At 35.0% G+C, this 24,372-nt stretch overlaps 1 protein-coding gene across 4 annotated transcripts in view; it reads right to left on the reverse strand.

Moving 5' to 3' along the window:
• PKN2 (protein kinase N2) overlaps positions 1 to 24,372 on the reverse strand; it is a 170,488-nt gene that overhangs the window by 89,380 nt on the left and 56,736 nt on the right. For 3 of the 4 annotated variants that reach the window (XM_011982081.1, XM_011982082.1, XM_011982080.1), the window contains exon 2: positions 14,272 to 14,572. The exons of the other annotated variant lie outside the window; for it this stretch is intronic. In XM_011982081.1, coding sequence (XP_011837471.1) covers positions 14,272 to 14,572 — 301 coding nt within the window. The remainder of the gene's footprint in view (positions 1 to 14,271; positions 14,573 to 24,372) is intronic. 4 annotated transcript variants of the gene reach the window in all.

Below are 24,372 nucleotides of genomic sequence, written 5' to 3' on the forward strand. Positions count from 1 at the left end.
AAATAAAAAAATAAAAAAATAAAAAATCTGAAACTTAGAGAATTTATTTGCAAAGGTCACAGAAGTGTACACCAAGGCAGAAATTTAACCTTAAATATGTCTTATATGAAGTAAACTTTATAAAGTTCACTATTTTTCGCATTTAGAAATCAGAGAAACATTGTCCTCACCCTTGGATTTCATCTATTTTCCCCTTGAACCTGCTTTCCTACACACTACCTTTCTTCTCTCCAATTTTCTTCCTTGTACTTTATAGTAAATTTGAGCACGATAAAACATACAGTTGCCAGTATATTTCTTAAACTCTTCTTCTCATAGTGAAACATATTTTAAAACAAGGATAATTAGAACTTCCTACTTCCCATTAATACTTTCACCATTCAAAAAAAAAAATTAAAAACTTTATAAAATGGTTATCATTTTTCTACTCTTAACAACTGCCTTTACATTTAAAAAGAGGTGAATCTGCTCTTAAATACATACTTTGCTGGCTAAAGAAACTAAACCCCATGATTACAACAAAAAACAAATTTCCATTTGCTACATATATTGCTAATATTACTGAAAAAGTTTTCTCGGGGGTATTATAAGAAATTATGCATGCTTCTAACCTTCTAAACATTATACAATTCAAAATGTATGTTATACAAATTCAATAAACTTGCTTTAATGTTTACATATTAGATCAAAGAGATTTTAGGCATGTATAAGTTACAGTAGACAATGCACAGGAGATAAGCCCATAAAGTCACACCTTTACACACATTTAGCCAGTATAAATTGTTGTGCTTTAAGATGGAAAGTAGACAAGATTAATTCCTCCACTAAAATATTTTTAATAGCCATGTCTACCAAATACAGTCCCAACTTCACGGTTAGGCATTAAAGGTCTTATGCTATCTAGCTCCAAGCTAATTCTCTACTACTATTTTTCCTTGTCAAATTCTGTGTTCAAAACCTTTCTAATAAAATGCAATTGCTTTCTTCAATACTATTGTTAGTTTAGGCATTACTTTCTCCAGAAAACCTTCCCTAACCATTCTCCAGTCTAATATATCTTCAAAGTATACTTTCATCCCTCCATTGAAATGTGTACTACACAGAATTATAATCTGTTTTCACATCTGTTTTTCCTCTGAGACTACAAGCATCTTGAGTGCTGTGTTCTTAGCTATTTTAATGACTGAGTTTAACAGCAGACCAGACACAGAAAAATAGCAGATTAATACTGAAAAATAGCTAAGTTTTTTAAAAAGAGAAAGAAAGGAAAAATGAGACATAAAGAGACACAGAGGAAAAAAAAAAAAAGCTCCAATATATCTTATGGTGCTTCAGAAGAAAAATAGTGACTTGAAGACAATATATAAAGAGATAATGACTATCACCTTTTAAGAACTAATAAAAATGCCAATCCACAGATTCAGGATACCCAATCAACCCCAAGCACAAACATATAGGGGAAAAAAAGTTCATACTTGGACATATCACGGTGAAACTTCAGAACATCAAAGACAAAGTGTTCACAGCAGTCAGAGAAAGGGTACCTTCAAAGGAATTACAGTAAAATTTATGGCAGCTTTCAGCAACAACACTGAAAGGTGGAAGAAGGTGAAATGACAGCTTCTTTATGTTAAAGGACACAACTACCTCCTTAGACTGTGATATGGTTTGGATCTGTGTCCCTGCCCCAATCTCATGTCAAACTGGGATCCCCAATATTGAACGTGGGGCCTTGTGGGAGATGACTGGATCATGGGTGTGGGTCTTTAATGAGTGGTTTAGCACTATCCCCTTGGTGCTGTTCTCACGATAGTGAGATCTGGTTTTTTAAAAGTGTGTAGCTCCTCCCACTCTCTCTCTTGCTCCTGCTCTGACCATGTAAGACGTGTTTGCTTCCCTTTCGCCTTCCACCATGATTGAAAGTTTTCTGAGGCCTCCCCAGAAGCCTAGCAGATGACAGCATCATGCTTCCTGTACAGCCTGTGCAACCATAAACCAATTAAAGCTCTTCATAAATTACCCAGTCTTGGGTATTTCTTTACAGTAGTGTCAGAATGAACTAATAAAGGTTGTATATATCCAATGAAAATATCTTTCAACAGTGAAGACAAAATAAAAATATTATCAGACAAAGATGAAAACAGTTTTTCACAGACTCATTAAAAATTTAAAAATGCTAAAGGACGTACTCTGGGAAGAAGAAAAGTGATTCTAATTGGTAGGTCAAAAAAGAAATAACAAAGAACAGATAAAGTGGCTTAGATGTGAGTGATTTTAAAGGACCACCATATAAACCAATAAAAAAAGTCATGAGGGGGTTTTTAAAAAATAGAATTACAATGGCAAAAACTGCAATTAATTTTGCACCAACCTAGTAAGACAGTAAAATATAAGCTAGGGTATAAGTAAATAAAAGCATTCTAAAGCCTTCGAATTGTCCAAGAGATAAAAACAGCAATCAGACTACTGCCTTTGACAAGTATGCATGATGTACTATCTAAAGGAATCAATTTCCAAAACAATCAAACTTTTAATAATTGATTCTTAAAAAATAGTCTGAAAATGGCAAGAAAAGAAAGAAAAAGAAACATTAAAGGCACAAAATAAGATACTAAATATAAACCCAAATGTAACAGCAATCATTTAAATAGGTTAAATGATCCAGGTAAAAGAGATTATTAGATTAGGTAAAAACAAATGAATAAAATAAATCCAACTATATGCTATTTTAAGAAACATATCTAAAACATGATACAGAAAAGCTGAAAGTAAGGAAATGGAAGAAATGTATTCCACACAATCACTAACCTCAACCCACAACCTGTATTGATAACAGACAAAAGATACTTTAAGGCAAAAAATACTTCAAGACAGAAAGATTACAGATAAGTCATTTCATTATAATAGAAGGTTCAATTCACCAGAAATATGCATCAATTCTAAATATGTAGGTGTTCAATTATGTGGCAACAAAATAAATAAAAAACTGGCAAATTTTAAAAAAATATAGCAAATCTGCATTCCACCAAATTATAACACAGACAGTTCCAGCACATAATTACAAATCACAAATCTCAATCAGAAAACAATTCATCATGAGAAAAAAATTACAGGATTAGCCTTGTAAAGATTTCACTTACTGTATTTATCCTATAGAGACTGTGAAATAAGTATGTTAAATATGTAAAGCTAAATGCAAGGGGTATCAACTGGGACAAGAGACTATCAAAATTACCAAGATTAACAAAATAGAACCTCTAGCATTAAAAAAATATGTAATAACAAAATTAGAAACACAATATTTGATAAAGAGTAAGTTTGATACAGGTGAAACTATTAGAGAAATGGAGATAGATTTGAAGAAATTAATATGTATCTAAAGTTCCTGAAAAACTACGTAGAAGGAAAACAGGAAGTACAACAATCAAAGGGACAGAGGCTAACAATTTCCCATAAATTAATGAAATACATAAATCTCAGATTTAGGAAACCCAACAAATCCCAAGCAAATCAAATGAAATGAAATCTATGCCATTATACTTTAAGTCTAGAACACTGAAGACAAAGGATATCTTAATAGAAACTAGATGATCTACATGGCTTCAAACATGAGACTGGCAGCTGTTTCCTCAACAAGAGTAGAATCCAGACAACCACGAAATAATAGTTTCTAAGTGCTGAAAGAAAATAAATGTCAACTTAGAATTGTATATAAAGGGGAAATCGTCTTTCTAAAGTATCTACTGTACTTTAGGAAGTACAAGAAAAGATCATTCTAGAAGGTATGTCTGAGAAGCATGAACAAAGAAAATGGTCAGCACGTGGGTAACTATAAATCAATAATGAATATATAGAACAATAATGTTTAGATCTAATTTGTGGAATTGAAGCTAAAACGATATAAACAGAACATGGCCAACAACAGCATGTAAGTATTCTAAGTTTACTGTATAGTATAGAAAGGTTTTGCCATTGAAGAATCTAGCTGACAAACTATGCAAGTTATTTTGGACAGAGGGAACTTAATACAGGGAACTAGTTATATCATATGTTGCCAAGTATTATGCAAAGGACAACCCTGTGTACAGGTGGCAAAATTCCTCTTCTCAAAGAGGTTAGAGTCAGGTGTGTGTGTGTGTGTTTATGTATATGTGTGTAAAAATATAACGTATGTATATATAAAAGGGACACTTTGTATGTACCTGTATGTATATGTGTGTGTCTATACATACCAGAGTGTATGTGTGTATATATGAACATTTTCAAACATACTGCAAAGTTGAATTTTACAGTGAGCACCCATATACCCATTACCTAGATTCTGCTAACCTACACACACACATGTGCATAAGTATAGAGAGGTAAAAAAAAAGAGGTAAAAAAAGAGAAAACATAGGGATAGGAGAAAAAAATTAGAGCTGGGATTAGTAGCAGAAAACGTTGAAATAATAGAGGCAGATGCCAGACCATTTGAAAGGCATCTCTACCATGCTGCAAATTTGTACTGTATTCTGTAGCAAATGAAGATCCACTGAAAAGTTTAAATCAAGTTAACTAACAGGACTGAATCTGAATTCTAGATTTTAAAAAATGCTGACAGTAGTGTTTATGTTGAATTAAAGAAATACTGAATTTGTACTCTGTGGCAATAAAGATGGAGAGGAGATACAGATTTCAGTCCTGTTATCAGAGGTAGAATCTATAAGGTTTGGCGACTTACAAACTTACAATGAAGGTTGAAGGTGGGGAAAAAGGTTTTAAAAAGTCAGGTTTTAGTTATAGATTACTGGGTCACGCCACTAACAGGGCAGAAAACACAGAGAAAGATTCAGAGATAGTGGTCCAAGAAAGGAAGAGTTCAATTTTAGACATGATGAGAGGCAAAGCCAACAGGAAATCCAGGTAATAATCCAAAAGGGCGGCTATAAACTATCAGATGAAGCCCAGAAAACACAGCCTAGCTGGAGATACAGCTTTGGAAGTCACCAGAAAACAGGATAAGATTAAAATTTCCTTAAGGATAAGATTTCCCAGTGCCAGAATAACGAGTAAATACTGAATTTGTTAGATTCCCCCAAAATGTGTAGAGCAATAGATTGCTGTTTCTGGTGCTTTTCGTATTTCTTTAAAACCACAACTGAGCAGTTGGCTTACAAGATGAAACAGAGTTCTAGAACACAGGAGCAATCCTGATCCGTCTTAGAGGACTTCTGACTACTTAAGGTCTAGCCTTACCCTGATTCCTTGATTGTCTTGGAGATTAGGAATATGGTTGAATTCTTGAGTCTTTACTTCCCAGACCCAGGAAAGCCTCCTCAGACTTTATTTTACATCCAAATGGGGTTTCATGTTTAGACTTAGATGGCCTTGGATGTCTCATGCTTTTCCTCAAGCTATCAAAATACTGCGTTCACAAAACACCCTAGAGAGGGTACATATTGTCTGTCCCTCTTATTCTACAAATGAGAAAACCAAGGTCTCCACAGGTTCCAAGTGGTATACACCACACAACCATTTAATAGTGCAGCCGGATGACATCTCAGATAATATAACCTTTAGTCTTTATTTTATAGCAAGCTGGCTCTCTATGTCCAATATTCATAAAGTGGTACTTGTATAGCCAGGATGTCTGCTTATGAAACATTGTTTACTGCATTAAACAATTAAAGGGAAAGATATTAATAGTTGAAATAAACTTAGCCAAATCTAAATTAATAAGGTCAATATTATACAAAATCACTAGCTTATTATTTATCTATATTCTTAACATACTTCCTCCTGTAAGTCTCTAAGTTACTATCTTAAAAATAAACTGCTCCAGAATCTTGCCATGTGTTACCATTATATTAACTTTATACATCTCCTAAAGTCCAACTTTCTTATTTAAAGAAAGATACTTTACCTTTTATAGCCATCTGGAACCTGCTCAGGTTGTAATGAATGCTCAATTATTAAAGGAGGCTTAATTGGCTATTTTATATACTTGGGATAACCCTTGTCATATATCACCAACTGAACTAATTTTGGTTAAATATTTTATAACTAATACAACCTCTGATTTAAGCTTTCTTAATATGTTACAAAAATAGGCAAGGGTAACACTGTGAGTTAGAATTTTTTTTTTTTTTTTGACACGGAGTCTCGCACTGTCGCCTGGGCTGGAGTGCAATGGCTCAATCTTGGCTCACTGCAACCTCCGCCTCCTGGGTTCACGTGATTGAGTTAGAATAATTTTTTAAGGTAAAACAAGCAACCTAGGTATAAAAATTACAGAATTGCCTCTATCTGCAATATCTTAATGTTTGAAAACTGCACCTATCATTAGAGGAGACTTCTTCATTCTGCATATAACTCTGTACCTAGGGCATGCACTGTTCTTTCATAAATTCTCCTTAAGATGGTGCTGCTCTATTTTTCTTAATTTCCTCTATGACGATAATGTGTATTAACTACTACATACTTGTTAGACTGGTTTAAAAATATATGAACAATACCAAGTGCTGGCGAGAATGTGGAACAACTGGAACTCTCATTCACTGATGGTGGGAATGAAAAATATCACTACTCTAGAATATATTTGGCAGTTTATTTCTTTCTTTTTAAAGACCAGGTCTTGCTCTGTTGCCCAGGCTGGAGTGCAGTGGCACGATCATGGCTCAATGTAGCCTCAAACTCTCAGGCTCAAGTAATCCTCCCACCTCAGCCTCCCAAGTAGCTGGGATTACAGGTGCACACCACCATACTTGGCTAATTTTTAAATTTTTCATGGAGATGAAGTCTCACTATGTTGCCCAGACTGGTCTCAAACTCCTGAGCTCAAATGATTCCCCCACCTCCACCTCCCAAAGTCCTGAGATTTTAGACATGAGCCACTGTGCCCAGCCATCTTCTTATAATGTTAAACATATGCTTCCATATGACTCAGCAATCCTAATCTTCAGTATTTACTACAGTGAACCAAAAACTTTATTCACACAAAAACCTGCACATGAATATTTATAGCAGCTTTACTGATAATTGCCAAAAATTGGAAAACCACCCTAATGTTCTTTGTGAATGGATAAATTATAATATTTATACAATCAACTATTGCTCAGGAATAAAAAAAAAAAATGAACTACTGATACACACAACAACTTGAAGGAGTCTCAAAGGCAATATATGGAGGGAAAGAAGTCTCAGAAACTTATGTACTTTATAATTCTATGTACATGACATTCTTCAAAAGAGAACTATAGTGACAGAACAGATCAGTGGATGTCAGGGCATACAGAGGTGAGGAAGGGTGTGACTACAAAGAAAGAATACGAGGGAGATTTATAGGGCATTGGAAGTATTCCTTTTTCTGAATGTGGTGGCAGTTAGATGAATTTATCTTAAAATTCATGGAGAGGTATACTAAAAATATATATACAATTTTACTACATATTAACTGTTTTAGAAAATACATCATAAAAAGAATTCAAGTATTAGGGAATCTATACATTTAATCTCATGATTTTAAAGATAAGGAAACAAATCCAGGAGTTGAAAAGAGCAACTTACTAATGATCACGCTATTGAAGTGGGCAGGGCAACAGATAAAAAGAAAATTAAATCTTCATTTCTATTCATCCAAGACCATAAACTGGTCTTTAGTCATGAACAAAGTTCCCTCAATACAGATATATTTTAGGAATTTAGAAGAATTTGCTAAGATTAACCCCACAAAATCCCAATATAATATTAGGCATATTATATTACTAAATTAGTATTTCCCTTCTGAATATTTTAAATATTAAAGAAAACATTCACCAAATTAGTAAGTAGAAACCAATCTAAGCTTGGTGGAGTTTGAAAATATAAGAATGGCACAAGAAAACTGAGATGAAAACAGAGACTATACACTACCCAAATTATTATCTATACTTAATAAAATATAAAAAAATGTTCTTATAGTCTTCTTCAGTGATTATATACTTAAAGAAACCAAGATTCAGGAAACTGGCTCTTTCCCAAATGAGTGTCAGGTTCCAACTAAGGCTTAGATTACCACTCCATTTTACAGAGATGAGTAATCTTTTTTCATAAGGTACATTTAGCCTCAGCTAACCATCACTCTAATTTCCACATAGGATGACAACAATACCCCTTTAAACTATTTTTATTTCTAATCAACAAATTAAATATTTATGGGGTACAATGTGATGTTTCATTACATTTATACATTGTAGAATGATCAAATTAGGCTAAGGTATCTATTACCTCAAATATTTATTCGCAGTGAGATTTAACAACCTTTCTTTTAGCTATTTTGAAGTATACATCGCTATTAACTACAGTCACCATGCTGTGTAATAGATCACAACTTATTCCTCCTGTCTAAAACTTTTTAACCTGTGACCAACATCTTCCTCTTTCCCATTTACCCATCCTCCCCCTCCCCAGCTCAAGCCTCTGGTAATCAGCATTCTCTTCTACTTTGATGAGTTTATCTTTTTAAGATTTCACACATAAGTGAGGTCATTAGCTATTTGTCTTTCTGTGTCTGGTTTATTTCATTTAGCATAAGGTCCTCTAGGTTCATTCATGTTGCAAATGGCAGAATAGTATTGTACTGTGTTTATATACCATGTCTTAAAAATACATTTGTCTGTTGATGGGCACTTCAGTTGTTTGGGTATCTTGGCTATATAATGCTGGAATGAACATAGGAGTGCAGACATCTCTTCGACATGCTGATTTCAATTTCTTTAAATATATACCCAGAAGAGGAACTGCTGGATTATATAATAATCCTATTTTTAGTTTTCTCAGAAACCTCCACACTATCTTCCCAAGTGGCCATACTAATTTTACAATACCACCAACAATGCACCAGGCTTCCTTTTCTCTATATCCTTGCCAACACTTATCTTCCATTTTTTTGACAATAGCCAATCTAATAGGCATGAGGTGGTATCTCATGATGGTTTTAATCTGCATTTCTCTGATGGCTAGAGATACTGATCATTTTCTCATATTATCTGTTGGCCATTTGTATGACTTCTTTTGATAAATGTCTACTCAGGTCCTTTGCCCATTTTTTAAATAAGATTATTTCTTTTCCTTGAATTCAGTAGTCTGAGCTCCTTATTGACCCCTTATCCAATATACAATTTATAAATATTTTCTCCTATTCTTTGGGTTGTCTCTTCACTCTGTTAATTGTTTCCTTTGCTGTACAGAAGTATCCAGTTTGATGCAAACCCATTTATCTGTTTTTGCTTTGGTTGCCTCTGCTTTTATCCAAGAAATCACCGCCTTGATCAACGTCAAAGAGTTTACCCTCTATATTTTCTTCTAGCAGTTTTATAGTTTAATGACTCACATTTAAGTCTTATAAATGTATAAGGTAAGATAAAGGTATAAAGTGTAAAGGTATAAGGTTTAAAGGTATAAGATATAAAGGTATTACGTGTAAGGGTAAGATAAAGGTCCATTTTCATTCTTCTGCAGGTGGATATCCAGTCTTTCCAACACCATTTATTGAAGACTCTCTAGTCCCCACTATGTGTTCTCGGCAGATTTGTCAAAAATCAATTGACTTGAATTGCATGGGTTTATTTCTGGGCTCTCTTTTCTATTCCATTGGTTAATGAGTCCATTTTTTATGTCATTACCATGCTGTTTGGATTACTATAGCTTTGTAATATTTTGCAATTTGGTAATGTGATGCTTCTAGTTTTGTTCTTTTTGCTCAAGATGGTGCAGAGTCTTTTCTGATTCCATACAAATTTTAGGATTTTTTTTTTCTAGTTCTGTGAAGAATGATGTTGGGATTTTGATACAAATTACCTTGAATCTGTAGATCACACTGGGTAGTCTGGACATTTTAACAATATTAATTCTTCCAATTCATGAACACAGGAGATTTTTCCATTTATTTGTACCATCTTCAATTTCTTTCATCAATGTTTTATAGTTTTCTATACAGAGATCTTTCAATTCTTGGTTAAATTTACTAGGTATGTTTTATGCTATTAATGAGATTGTTTTAATTTTGTTCTGATATTATATAGTTAGTATATAGAAATGATACTGACTTTTGTATGCTGATTTTATATCCTGCAACTTGACTGAATTCCTTTATTAGATCTAACAGCTTTATGGTGTTAGAATTTTATACATATATGTAAGATTGTGTTGTTCACAAACAGACAATTTCACTTCTTCCTTTCCTATTTGTGTATCTTTTATTTCTTTTTCTTGCCTAAGTGCTCTAGCTAGGGATTAGAGACTATGCTGAAAAGAAGTGTTGAGAGTGGGCATCCTGATCTTGTTCCTGATCTTAGAAGAAAAGCTTTCAGCTTTTCACCATTAAGTACAATGTTAATTGTGGGCTTGTCATACATAGACCTTCTTGTGTTGAGAAACATTTCTTCTATACCTAATTTGTTCACAGAATTTTTTATCATGAAACAATGCTGAATTTTCTTAAATGATTTTTCTGCTCCTATGGGGATAATCTTATGGGCAAAAATCATATGATCATCTTTAAAGTATATCGAAGATGAACAAGAAGCTCAGAGTATCATGGGCATGATGAGAAAATAAATAATTCATTTCCTACTACTATTAAGAATGAATACATTTATTATACAAATAACTTTCTCAAACAATCAGACCTTGACATTACAATAAGGAATATTTCACAGTTTTATAGTTTAAAAGTTCACCTGATAAAAATCCTTATTTTACAAACAATAAACTAAAGATTCAAAGAGATCATTATTACAGAGGTGAATTAAGAGCAAGTCCCTGGCCAGGCGGGTTGGCTCACGCCTGTAATCCCAGCACTTTGGGAAGCCAAGGTGGGCGAATCACAAGGTCAAGAGATCAAGACTATCCTGGCCAACATGATGAAACCCTGCCTCTACTAAAAATACAAAAATTAGCTGGGGTTGGTGGCGTGGAGCCTGTAGTACCAGCTACTTGGGAGGCTGAGGCAGGAGGATCACTTGAATGCGGGAGGTGGAGGTTGCAGTGAGCCGAGATTGCACCACTGCACTCCAGCCTAGTGACAAAGGGAGATTCCATCTCAAAAAAGAACAAGTCCCCTGCCACTTAGTAATGACTTATACAATGCAGATTTAAATTCTGTCACTCTTTCCTTAAGTCATTTGTTCTGCTTACTAAGCTTATGTACCCACAAGACAACAGGAATTAGTCAAACACTTCTGTTATAAATCCACTCATACCTTTCAGAACTGAAAGCAAAGTACAATGTCCTTGAATCTTCTTGCCAGACCTAATCTAAAATAAGTTTACCTTAGTGTGCAAGGTAAAACATCTAAAATTTTATGGCAAACTGGCCTAAAATTAATGACATTAATTTTAATCCTCTATGTTGTGGTTGTTGCTTTTTATGTTGTTAAGTTAGTAAAATGGGAAAAAGAAAAAAATAACTTATTACCAAGTTGTGTAAATGTGCCATTTGCAAACAGAATTTTTTAAAATAAAATAAAAATCTGACGAACTCATCAAGTCTAAACAAACTGAAGTATTAAGAAGTCACAGTATAAAGTTGTATTTCATATATCATCTGCCCTCCAATTATCTGAAATGTCAGTATTAAAAATGGTCAGTATAATAAGTTTCTGGCTTAAGTCTTTGTTTTCTAAGTTATTTAATGTTTCAAGTGTCATAATAATTAGGCTTTGATACTAATTCTAAAGACTAATATAAGATGTGGATTTGCTGGGTATTTTTCTATTTTGAGATATAATATTCACAAGTGAACACCTACTATGTTTCAGTTTCTGTAATAAGCCTTTAAAATAGATGAGTGAACACATGTCCCTCCCCTCAAGGAGAAGACAGTTTAGTAAGTGATATAAACACGTACAGAAATACGTTACAATGCAACAATGAATGGATAAAGTAGCACAGAGAAGATAGAGCAGAAAATGTCATGGAAGGTTTTATCGTAATACCTAAAAATTGGTTTTTAAGGGTGATCAGGAATTTGATAGGACTTAAAGGAGGTAATTTCTTTATATAAAACACTAGAAAAGACAATTTCAATCTAAAGTGATAGAAGATGGATCAGTGGGTTCCTATGGCCAGGGTTGGGGATCATGGTTTAGCTGGGAAGGAATATATGAGAACCACTGAAGTGATGAAAATGTTCTGGATCGATTGTAGAGATGGTTAGCTGGGTGCACACACACATTTATTAAAAATCATTAAAGCATGTACTTAAAATATGTGTATTTTGTCATATGTAATTTATACTTCAATAAACTTATTATTATTTTTTTTTGAGACAGAATTGCTCTCTGTTGCCCAGGCTGGAGTGCAGTGGCACAATCTTGGCTCAACACAACCTCCGCTTCCTGGGTTCAAGCAATTTTCAGGCCTCAGCCTCCTGAGTAGCTGGAACTACAGGCACACGCCACCACGTCAACTAATTTTTACATTTTTAGTAGAGACAGGGTTTCACCATGTTGGCCTGGCTAGTCTTGAACTCCTGGCCTCAAGTGCTCTGCCTGCCTTGGCTTCCCAAAGTACTAGGATTACAGGCATGAGCCACTGTGCCCGGCCACAGTAAAGTTAACTTTTACAAAAGGAATGGGGAAACCAAATGGGCTCCTCGTGTTGATAAAACTCTTCTATATTCCAGTGAATCACAAGGTAGTTATCAGTATTCTGTGAGGAGGAAAATTTCTCTAAATAAACAGAGTTTAAAGCTCCAGTGCTGTTTCTTATTTTAGACTGCTCTTAAAGATGTAACAGGCAAAAACAAAACAAAACAAAAAAACCCAAAAAAAACCTAGAGTTTGGCAGAGTTCCATGGAACAGGCTATTTCTGAGTTTATGTAATATTACTAAAAACAGCATTTTCGTAATACATTATTTCCATTTATAACATAATTATTGAGTATGTAAGAATACTAGATGAAGAGCTGAAGGGTTCTTTTTAACTAGATTGGTGATTCTGAAAAAATTAATTTGCATCTTTGGGATTATTTCAATCTAAAATTAGAAGCTGGGTTTCCTATTGCTTCTTTCATTTTAAAGTTTCAATTATTCTTACAAGGTTGAAATCTCTACATAGAGAGCCTCCTAATAAAAGCCCTAAATCCCAGATGTTGAAAGTGATGTCGAAAACCAAGTTTTAACAAGAACACTAAATATCAGTAGCGTTTTCTGCAACTTTTGAGATGGTAAATATTTAAGGTTCTTAGCCAAATTTATGTATTTTCTTAATCAAAATCAAAATTACTTACATCTATTATTTATTAGCTAATCACACAGGTTCTTCTAAATTTTCTACCATGCTATAGCTATATTACTCTATACACTCTCATACTCTTTTTCTTTGCAAATAAAAAAATTGACAGTTATAGAGATTGATAATGCCTTGAGACCTTGAATCAAATGCAAATATCCTTGCAATTATTATTGCAAGGATAAGACCAAATGTATCTTACATAAGTTTTTGTATAAAAAGTTAAAGAAAGACTATACATACTGATGGGTGAATACTGGCACAAACATAGAATTTTTTTATCTGGAAGGATATACAACAAAAAGTAATGTTACCTTTAAGGAGACGGTCTAAGAAAGAAAGAGGTGGTTTTTTAATTTTTACTTTCTGTACCATTAAAAATATTCCAACATAAATATTAATTCTATTGTTTAAAAATTATGTTTTTACATTGAAATCATAGGTTATATTTTCCCTTTTATTTTCTGTGCTTAAAGAAAATAAAAGTAATGTGTAACAGTTTTTTCTATTGTTTTTCTCTGTGAACACATATAGTGTTTTTCTTTTTGAACACTATGCCTAGTAGTTTAGTTGTTAATTCAGTTGCTTAGAGCACAAAGAATGAAGGCCATAGGTCTGATTAATTATATCTGCAAAGAATAAAACCATCTCTTGTTCAAAGAACACAGTTTTAAGTCAGCTGGCAAACTTGCGCTGTTGATTACAGGATGAATCAGGTAAGAGCACGTGATTGACTCAATATGAAACATTAATACTGGAGACTCACTCTAAGTAATGTCCTACCAACAGAGAGTAAGAGAGAATACATTAGGGTTATTAAATTCTAACTAAACATTTCAATTTCCATACCTATCAACTTCTGCTCTTCTGAACAGAATATAAATAAGACCTTAACCAAAAGAGAAAAGTCTGTGTACTTTCAGAAAAGCTAAAAACTATTCATGAGTCAAAACTATTTTCTAAAAAGATACATTTTTTTAAAATATACCATATAAACATCAAATAAAGCACTACTATACCTGTAATATCTTCTGGATCTGATACAACAATATGTGCATTTAATTCCTGTAGCTTGTGATGAAGTTCTTCTAATTTTTTATTTGATTTTTTCAAAATGTTGTCTACATAAGCCAAACTTTTTTTATCTGTTGTGACTTTCCTCAGATTTTCAGCTCCTTCTTTGATTTTCAGTTCTTTCCTTATTTCTCTCTTAATTCGATCCTTGATATCATCCAATTTCTGTTGCACCACTGTATCTGAAAAGTCTAATTTTTGAACAGCACTCACATTCTCAGAAAACGGAAGACTTCGGGAATCCCCCTACAGAAAAAAATAAACATACAAATGTGGGAGTTTAGGAGAGTTGGCTGCTCAGTAAATATGCAGTGTTTTCAGCCTAAGGGAGTCTTTCTTGATTACATTACAGTTAACTATATTTATCTCCTTAATAAGCAACAGACCAACCACTTATTGACTTTTATTATAACCACACAAAATAATAAATTCAAGAACTCACTGGCCACTCACTAAGTAGCATTACTTGACAAACAGATTTATATTAAAATAAAGTGAACACAACACATCTACACACAAAGGCTGTATAAAGATAGCGGATTTTGGTATCTTAGGAACCCACGTTAGATCCCAGCTCCTACACTGTGAACCTTGGGCAAGTTACTTAACTTTTCAAATACTCAGTTTTAATAGTCTACAAAATCTAAATAATAATAGTGGCCACCTTTTAGAGATATTGTGATAATTCACAAGTGCTGTAAATGAAGTTCTAAATACAAGTACTGGATCACTGTAGTCACTTAATAAATAAAAAGTATTATTAAATTCTATAGGTAAACACTAAAAGCCTAGACTTCATCACTACACAATATATTCATGTAACAAAACTGCACTTGTATCCCTTAAATTTATACAAATAAAAAAATTCAATAGGTGAGTAATTTTATCTTCTGTAAGAAACTTCTTAAAAATAATACTGGCAAAATAGATATCCTTATGACCACTTTTTAGTTAAAAAATTAAATGTACTAGGGCTTGGGAAAACTATATTCAGAACTCCATTTATACAGTTGTCATTTGGTATGTGTGGAAGGCTGGTTCCAGGATCCCACTATATACCACAATCTAAAGATGCCCAAATCACTTATATAAAATGGTTTAGTATTTGCATATAATCTAAATACACACCCCATACTTTACTCTCTAATTATTTATAATACACAATACAAGTGGTAAGTAAATAGTTGCTATGCTGTATTATTTGTATTATTTCTAGTTAATTTGTTATTTTTCCCTAATACTTCAATCTGCAATTGGTTGAATCTGCAGATGAAGAATCCACAGACATGAACGGCCAACTGTCTATTTCAAGACTAAGTATGCCAATTGGTAATTTGGTTGACTCACTACAAAAGCATCATTACTTGAGAACACCTCTAAACTGTGTTCTATTGATGGAAGCTAAGACAATACACAGTACAGTCACCTTAAAATGAAAATCCAATTAGTTAAGCACAGCTAATCTACATTTACAACAACCAAAGTTATGTTCTAGCTATTTCTATATCATTTACTGTTTCAAAGTCCATTACTATAATACCATTGGATTTAAAATGTTTAAATTCTGAAACACAAGAAACCACAGATAATGGTTACCTCTGGGGAGGGGACTTGAGTTTATGAAGGACATGGAAAAGAAAAAGAAACACTGCAGCCTTTTTGTACCTTTGAATCACAGACCTCATTAATTCAAAGATATTCTTTAATTTTTTGAGAATTCCTCACACCCATATAAATAAGTTGATGTGAATACTTTCTACATTCATTCTTAATTTCTAAAAATTATGTATCATGCAAAATAGTGAAAAAAGTGAGCCAATGGGTGATATGGGATCTAGTCTTTGTTCTCATATCAATTTACCTTACGCCTGCAGGTGTATTATGCAAAATATGAAGCAGTTGATTAGTTGATTTCTATAAACATCTCTCTCTTTTTTTTTTTTTTGGTAGAGATGGGATTTTGTCATGTTGTCCAGGCTGATTTCAAACTCCTGGCCTAAGTGATCCTCCCACCTTGACCTCCCAAAGTGCTGGGTTTATAGGCATGAATCACATGCCCCGCCTGTTTCTAGCTAAGAATTCCTTTGAAACTCCAACAAAAAACAGTACAAAGAAAATTTAACGTTGTTATGTATAATTACCAGGTTCCATGGATCCTAGGTTAAGAATTCCTAAAATAGGTAATCTGCACCTGCACCTGTTAGAAATTATATTTCTGATCTGTCACTCTACAGATAAACAATGATCTTCTACCTGAGCCAAAATACTGTCTAGATTTTTCAGTATTTATAATGGAATATAAGTCGTACGATCCATTTGGCTTCCAAAGTTTAAGTGTCTACCCTTGGCTAGTTGTTAAAAACACTAGCCCATACCTATTGTCAAAGAATAAAATCCCAAATTCCTATTGTCTAGTTTCAGGTAAAGTGGACTGAGGCAAAAAGTGTTTAGTTTAAGCCAGTTCCATTCCTCCAAATATTTTTGTTTCAATCCTTACACATTCATCAGAAAACACTTTATGAACCGCTTTCACAGATTTGTTCTTTAATACTATGTACAAAGCCAGAGGTCTGCAAAATTTCTTTGTTCATGGTACTCTTAGTATCTCAGGAAATTATTCCTATTTCTGACAGGCCAGAAGAAATACCTAACAGTTTCGTTTACTGCCTACTTCAACTCCCATTTCTTTGCACTTTGTTCCTTAAACTCCAATTGTATCAAATTATAAAACTTTACTTCAAGAAATCATCTCTCTTGGCTCAGCCACTAAGCATGCTGCACCTTTGGTATGCACCATCTCTCCTTTCTCCTTCAGTTTATCTCTTTCAAGTCTCTTCTTGGCCCTGTTAACTTTTACTTTGTTTCAAAGATCAAGAACAACTCTTCCTGGGAAACAATTTCCTGTCCAATGCCTTTCTTTAGAATTTAGTTGAATGCCTCTTCTGTGTGCTCTGATATTGTGTATCTTATTGAAACAGTTACCCCCTTTTTTATCTGATCACTCTTCAAAGACTATGAGCAATTTGAGGGCAGGGCTTATGCTTGCCAGATTAGTTTTTTTGTTTGTTTGTTTTTTAATGACTTGTCCATTATGTTATTTAATACTTTCCCTTTAGAATTAAGGAAAACCTGTCACTGCTGAGGAACTCATGCTTTCCTCTATCTGATAAATAGAATTTGGAGAAGAGGCAGAGTCAAGATGGCAGAATAAGACTCTCAAGTGACTGACTCCCCACAGAAACATCAATTTGAACGTGATCTATGCATGAAAGTAACTTCACAAGAGCCAAGGAACCAGATCAGAGATTACTGTATCTGGCTTTAGCATTACTAAGAAAAGATCAACTGAAGCGGGGAGGAAAGACAGAGGTGCAATGCCTGAATCACCTCTCCCCCAACTATAAGCACAGCACACAGAGAGAGAGATACAGCCCACTTGGGGTAAGGAGAGGAAGTGACTGCAGGACTTTTGACTTGTTGCTCAGTACTAGGCCTGCCGCGGTAAAACCCAACACCAGGCAGAACCCTATGGCCCTTAACCACAGACCAAGGTACGCAGACAAGGACCCATCCTGCTACTATGTGGAAACCTGTGGCCTTAGTGTGACAGACTTGTGTTCTGGCATCTACAGTAGCCTCAGGCCATGAGTGAACTTCAACAGCAGGAAGGCTATAGTGGTATGGGCCTGGCTGGTGCCCCAGGGATGTAGTAGTCCTGGTGGCAGGACTGGGACCCCATTATCCTTCTTCCAACCCTAGGCAGCACAGCTTGGAGACTGACTCCATCTACTGGGGGAAAAAGAGGGATATAAAAGCAGGACTTTGATCTTGACTTGGTGACAAGCCTGCCATGGTAAAACTCCGCACTGGGCAAAATCTGATGGCCCACTGACCCCAAGCTGGCACCCAAAGACCGTGCCTCTGAACTCACTTCAGTGTCAGGCAGAGAGACATGGCCTCAGTGGAAGGGACTCTGGGCTACATCACTATGTCTGCAGTGGCCTTGAGCCACAAATAAACCTCAGCAGCAGGCAGGCCATAGTTGCATGGGTCTTGAGCATACCCCTGTGCTGTGCTTGTCTTGGCAGCTGTGGTTTTCGGGTGTGACCTAGCATTACAGTGGCCATCTGGCCACAATACTGCCTGCTCCACCTCTTCCCTCAACCCCAGGCAGCACAGTGTGGAGACACTGATGCTTGAAAGGAGGTGAAGGGAACAGGTACACAATGTTGTTTTGGAGCATGCCGTGGTGAGGCCCAAGCACTGAGCAGAGTGACACAGTGCCTAACGTGTCCTGGCCCCAGGTGGAAACTCACACACCCAGAGAGACAAACTACCCTCCAATCTCTCCCCTAGTTGATCTGGGCCAGAACACAAACCAACTGTGAATTCACTGCAAACCTGGGCTTATGGTGCCATCTAGTGCTGAAACAGTGATAGTGGCCAAGGGCTCGGAGAACACAATAATTGCCCTGCTTAGAATTTCTGGAAGAACAGGAACAAACCACCACCAGACTGTGAACGGGGAATAAACAGCTAATCCCTCAATGTTCAGATGTTGTGGCAGGCCAAAGGCATGAAGAATACTCAGGGATCGGGCACAGTGGCTCACGCCAACAACTGGGAGGCTGAGGTAGGTGGATCACCTGAGGTCAGGAGTTTAAGACCAGTCTGTCTAACATGGTAAAACCCTGTCTCTACTAAAAATATAAAAATTAGCCAGCAGTGATAGTACATGCCTGTAATCTCAGCTACTCAGGAGGCTGAGGTTGGAAACTGCTTGAACCTGGGAGGCAGAGGCTGCAGTGAGCCAAGATCGCTCCACTGCACTCGAGCCTGGGCAACAGATTGAGTGAGACTCTGTCTCAAAGAAAAATTTTAAGAAAGTATTTAGGAACCATAATTTCATGAAACAAACAAAATAAGGCACCAGGAAACAACCCTCAAGTGATGGAAATGTGTGATGTCTCAGAGAATTCAAAATAGCTGTTTCAAGGAAACTCAATGAACTTCAATAAAACACAGGGGAAGAATTCAGTAATTTATCAGAGACGACTTGAGAGATTAAACAAACTGAAATCCTGGAGTTGAAAAATACAATGAACAAAATGAAAAATGCAATAGAGAATATCAACAGCAGAATCTATCAAATAGAAAAATCTGAGCTTGAAGACAAGCTGTTTGAAAACACATAGCTAGAGGAGAAACAATTTTAAAAAGGGTAAAAGGGAATGAAGAAAACTTACATAACCATGCGAAAGTATCAAAAGAGCAAATATTTGGGTTACTGGGCTTCAAGAGGGAATTGAGAATGACAAAGGGGTAGAAAGCTTATTCAAAGAGATACTAACACAAAACTTCCCAAAACTAGAGAAAGATACAAATATCCAGGTATAGAAAGGTCAAAAGTTACCAATCAGATACAACCCAAATAAGTCTACCCCAAGAAATACTACAATCAAATTCTCAAAGATCAAAGACAAAAAGATTTTGAAAGCAACAAAAGAAGCAAGTAACATATACGGAAGTTCCAATCTGTCTAGCAATAGATTTCTCAGCAGAAACCTTGTAAGTCAGGACGAGTAAGATGATATATTCAAATTGCTAAAGAAAAGAAAAGGTTGGGTTGGGGGTGGGGATGGGATGTCAACCAAGAATACTGTACCCAGGACAGTTATCCTTTAGAAATAAAGCAGAGATAAAGACTTTGCCAGACAAAGGAAAGCTAAAAGAATTTATCATCATCAGATATGTCTTACAAGAAATGTCAAAAAAAAAAAAAAAAAATAGGCCAGGAACAATGGTTCACACCTGTAATCTCAGCACTTTCAGTGGCCAAGGTGGAAGGACTGCTTGAGCTCAGGAGCTTAAGGCCTTGGGTGGCATACCAAGACTTTGACTCTACTAAAAATGAAAATTAAAAAATCAGCTGGGTGTGGTGGCGTGTGGCTGTAGTTCCAGATACTTGGGAGGCTGGGGTGGGAGGATCATTCAAGTCCAGGAGATCAAGATCAAGACTGCAGTGAGCCATGATCACACACTGCCCTCTAGCCTGAAGGACAGAGTGAGACCCTGTCTCAAACATACAAGCAAACAAAAAATGCTAAGAACAGTTCTTCAAATGAAGAAAGGGACTCTGACGTGTAACAAGAAAACATCTCAAAGGTATAAAACTCACTAGTAAGTATACTGGAAGACAGAATACTGTAATACTATAAATGTGGTACATAAACCACTTACATCTTTAATTATGAAGGCTGAAGATAAAACTATTAAAATAGTAATTTTAATTTGCCAAGAGATGGGCAATTTAAGATATAAAATGGGACATCAAAAATTACAAATGTGGGAGAAAATGGAGTTAAAATGTAGAGCTTGTTTTTTATTTCTTTTCTTATCTTTATAATCAAAGTTGGGTTGTTATCAGTTTAAAATATCTCATTTTAAGATTTTTTTCATAAGCTTCATGGTAACTGCAAAGCAAAAACCTGTAAGAAATACACCAAAAATAACAGGCAAACCATCAAAACACATTACTAGAGAAAATCGCCTAACCATAAAGAAAGACAGCTAGAGACCATAAACAGCTAAAGCAATCCAGAGCAAAAAGAACAAAGCTGGAGGCATCATACTCCTTGACTTCAAAACACACTACATAGCAATAGTAATCAAAACAGCATGGTACTGGTATAAAAAAGACACAGAGATCAATGGAACAGAAGACAGCCCAGAAATAAATCCACCCATCTACAGTTTATTAATTCTTGACAAAGGTGCCAAGTACACTCAATGGGGAAAGCGCAATAAGTGGTGTTGGGAAAACTGGATATCCACATCAGAAGAATGAAATTAGATTCCTACCTCTCACCACAGACAAAACTCAACTCAAAATGGATTAAAGACTTAAATGTTAAGACCCCGAACTACAAAATCACAAGAAGAAATCATGGGGGAAATATAGGGGAAAGCTCCATGTCACTGGTCTAGGCAAGTATATTTTGGACAAAACCTGAAATGCACAGGCAACAAAAGCAAAAACAGTTTGAGCATTCTAAATCTAAAACTATAAAATGCTCCAAAATCTTTTTTTTTTTTTTTTTTTTTAAAGATAGGGTCTTACTCTGTTACTCAGGCTTGAGTGCAGTGGTACAATCATTGCTCATTAGCAACCTTGAAATACTGGACTCAAGTGATCCGCCCACCTTAGCCTCCCAAGTAGCTAAGACTACAGGTGTGCTCCACTATGCCTAGCTAATTTTTATTTTTTGTAAAGACAGGGTCTTGCTACGTTGCCCAGGCTGGTCTTGAACTGATGGCATCAAGTGATCCTCCTGCCTTAACCCCCACAAATTGTTAGGATTACAGGTGTGAGTCATGAAACCTTTTGATTGCCAACATGATACTCAAACTAAATGCTTACTGGAACATTTTGAATTTTCAATATTTCAATTTGGAATGCTCAACCAGTAATTATAATGCAAATATTCCAGAACCTGAAATAATCCCAAATCCAAAATCCTCTGGTTGTAAGCATTTCAGATACAGGATACTTAACCTGTACAGACAAATGGAATTGTATCAAACTAAAAATCTTCTGCATAATTAAGGTGACAATCAACAGAGCAAGGATGCCAGTCATAGATTGGAAGAATACATTTACAAACTACACAACTGATAAAGGGTTAATACTCAAATATAAAGAACTCAAGCACTTAGTAACAAAAAATAACCGGATCAAAAAATGGGCAAAAGGCCTGCTAGACATTTCTCCAAAAAAGAACATACAAACAGCCCACAAGTGTAAGAAAAAATGTTCAACATCACTAATCATCAAAAAATACAAGTCAAAACTACAAGGAGATATCACCTCACTCTAGTTAGAATAGGTACTCTCAAAAAAATCAAAAGATAGCAGGTGTTGATGAGGGTATGGATAAAAGGGAATCCTTATACACTGCTGGTGGGAATGTACAGCCATTATGGAAAACAGCATGGAAGGATGCTCAAAATATTTTAAACAGAACTACCATATGATCCAGTAATCCCACTACTGGGTATATATATCCAAAGAAAATGAAATCAGTATGTTTTAGAGATATCTGCACTCCTACGTTTATTACAGCATTATTCACAATAGCCAAGATATGAAATCAACCTAAATGTCTATCAAAGAGAATAACTATTTTTGTTTCTTGTTACATATTCCCAACTTTTTCGTACCCATTAGCCCATCTTTCCCTACCCCTTTATCCCCGCTCCCCTCTTGTCCTCTCATAACTACCATTCTACTCTCTATCTCTGTGAGAACAACCGTTTAGATTCCACCGATGAGTGAGATCATGTAGTATATGTCTTTCTGTGCCTGGCTTAGTGTCTTCTAGGTACATTCATGTCATCTGAAATGACAAGATTACATTATTTATGACTGAATAATATTCCATTGTGTATATATACTATATTTTCTTTATCCACTTACCAGACTTCATTTAAAAAGTTGGGAATATAAAACAAGAAATTTAAAAATAGTGTTTCTCTTTGACCTAGCATTCTAATTCTAGAAATCTAACCTAAGATAAAAATCAGAAATTTTTGTTATATAAAATGGTCAATTCGATCATTTTAAAATTAATCAATAATATGTGCAATGCACTGTATTGGGCACAGACAGACTTCCTTACAAAGCTTACAAATATCAGGGCTTTAAACCAACTTTAGAAAAGAGAAAGTTCAGGATGCTACTTAAGTGTCATAACAAAAGAATTTCAAGTTGGCTAGGGAATAAAGAAAGGTTTTCCTTATTTATGCCCTTGATTAGTTAACAGTAGTATATGCAGCTGATACACTGCTGTGTAAACATACCTTTATTTCAAGTTATGTTAAAAATAAGAACTTTAAAAGTAGAGGGAAAGATAAATTAGGAGGGATTTCCATTTTATTTTTCAAAGTTTTCCATGTTTTCTCTATTTTTTTTGACAATAAAATTTTCTCCACTTTCTTTTTTATCTTGTCTAATAAGGGAAAGACGTTATTTAAAAGAGACCAAAAGAACCAAAAGTAATATTAACTTTATTTCAATTTTGGAAAATGTAAAAGCTTATAATCATATCTTATACTACATTATATCTGCTACTTAACCTTGCCACTTTCATTCAACACAATTTTCTACTATAAGGGACCAAACTACAGACTACACAGTACATTGTAATTAAATTACCTCATGTGCCAGTCAAGTATTTCAAATACACAAATGTGATAATATGTATTTTGTAAATACAACTTTTACTTTATAAAATAATGAAATTCTTATTTTTAGACCCAAACATAAACGACATTTTCAATTTAATATACTTCAACAAACTCAAAGTAAAGTTAAGAAAAACACTGAAATAAGAATAAGACCGGATTCAAAGAACAAAATGAAAATGGACTATCACTCGTGACCAAGTACTTCATTTAGGGAGAGACAGGAGAGGATGTTTACTCCTCATTGGTCCAGTTCCCAGAGAAGTGAAAAAGCTGTTACTCTATATTTCAGAAATATAAAACAGTCTGACCTGATAGATGCCAAGAAATGTCAGAGTACCCATAAAAACTCACTGGATACAATGATTCATATACTATGTTAGCTAGAAGGAATTTCAAAAACCATTTAGTCTAACTTTCCTGATTTTAGTTTTGGGGAAAGCATGCTTAAAAGAGCTAAGCAACGAACTGTCAGAGACCTGGCTGGGTTCAGCTTACTAGTCTTCTGACTCCTGGTAAATTGCTTTCTTATTTACTCCATACCACCTTCTTAGAGGGGCCCCCTGAAACACCCACTTATCTATATTTGAACTACATCTTGACCAGACTGATTTGCATTAATTAATAGATATTACCTGCCTTCCTCAAGTCAGGGATATTGGCAGAAAATATTTCTTCTTCTCTAATTTCACCCTAATCCAACATTCTGTGCCTCAAAAGGAGAGTGCTCTCAACTAGAAAGCAAGAAACCAATTCAAACACAAGCCCAGTGCACTGGCTATGCAATTCAAGCATATTATCCT

Source organism: Mandrillus leucophaeus, unplaced genomic scaffold (assembly GCF_000951045.1).
Source record: "Mandrillus leucophaeus isolate KB7577 unplaced genomic scaffold, Mleu.le_1.0 Scaffold235, whole genome shotgun sequence".
Lineage (NCBI taxonomy): Eukaryota > Metazoa > Chordata > Mammalia > Primates > Cercopithecidae > Mandrillus > Mandrillus leucophaeus.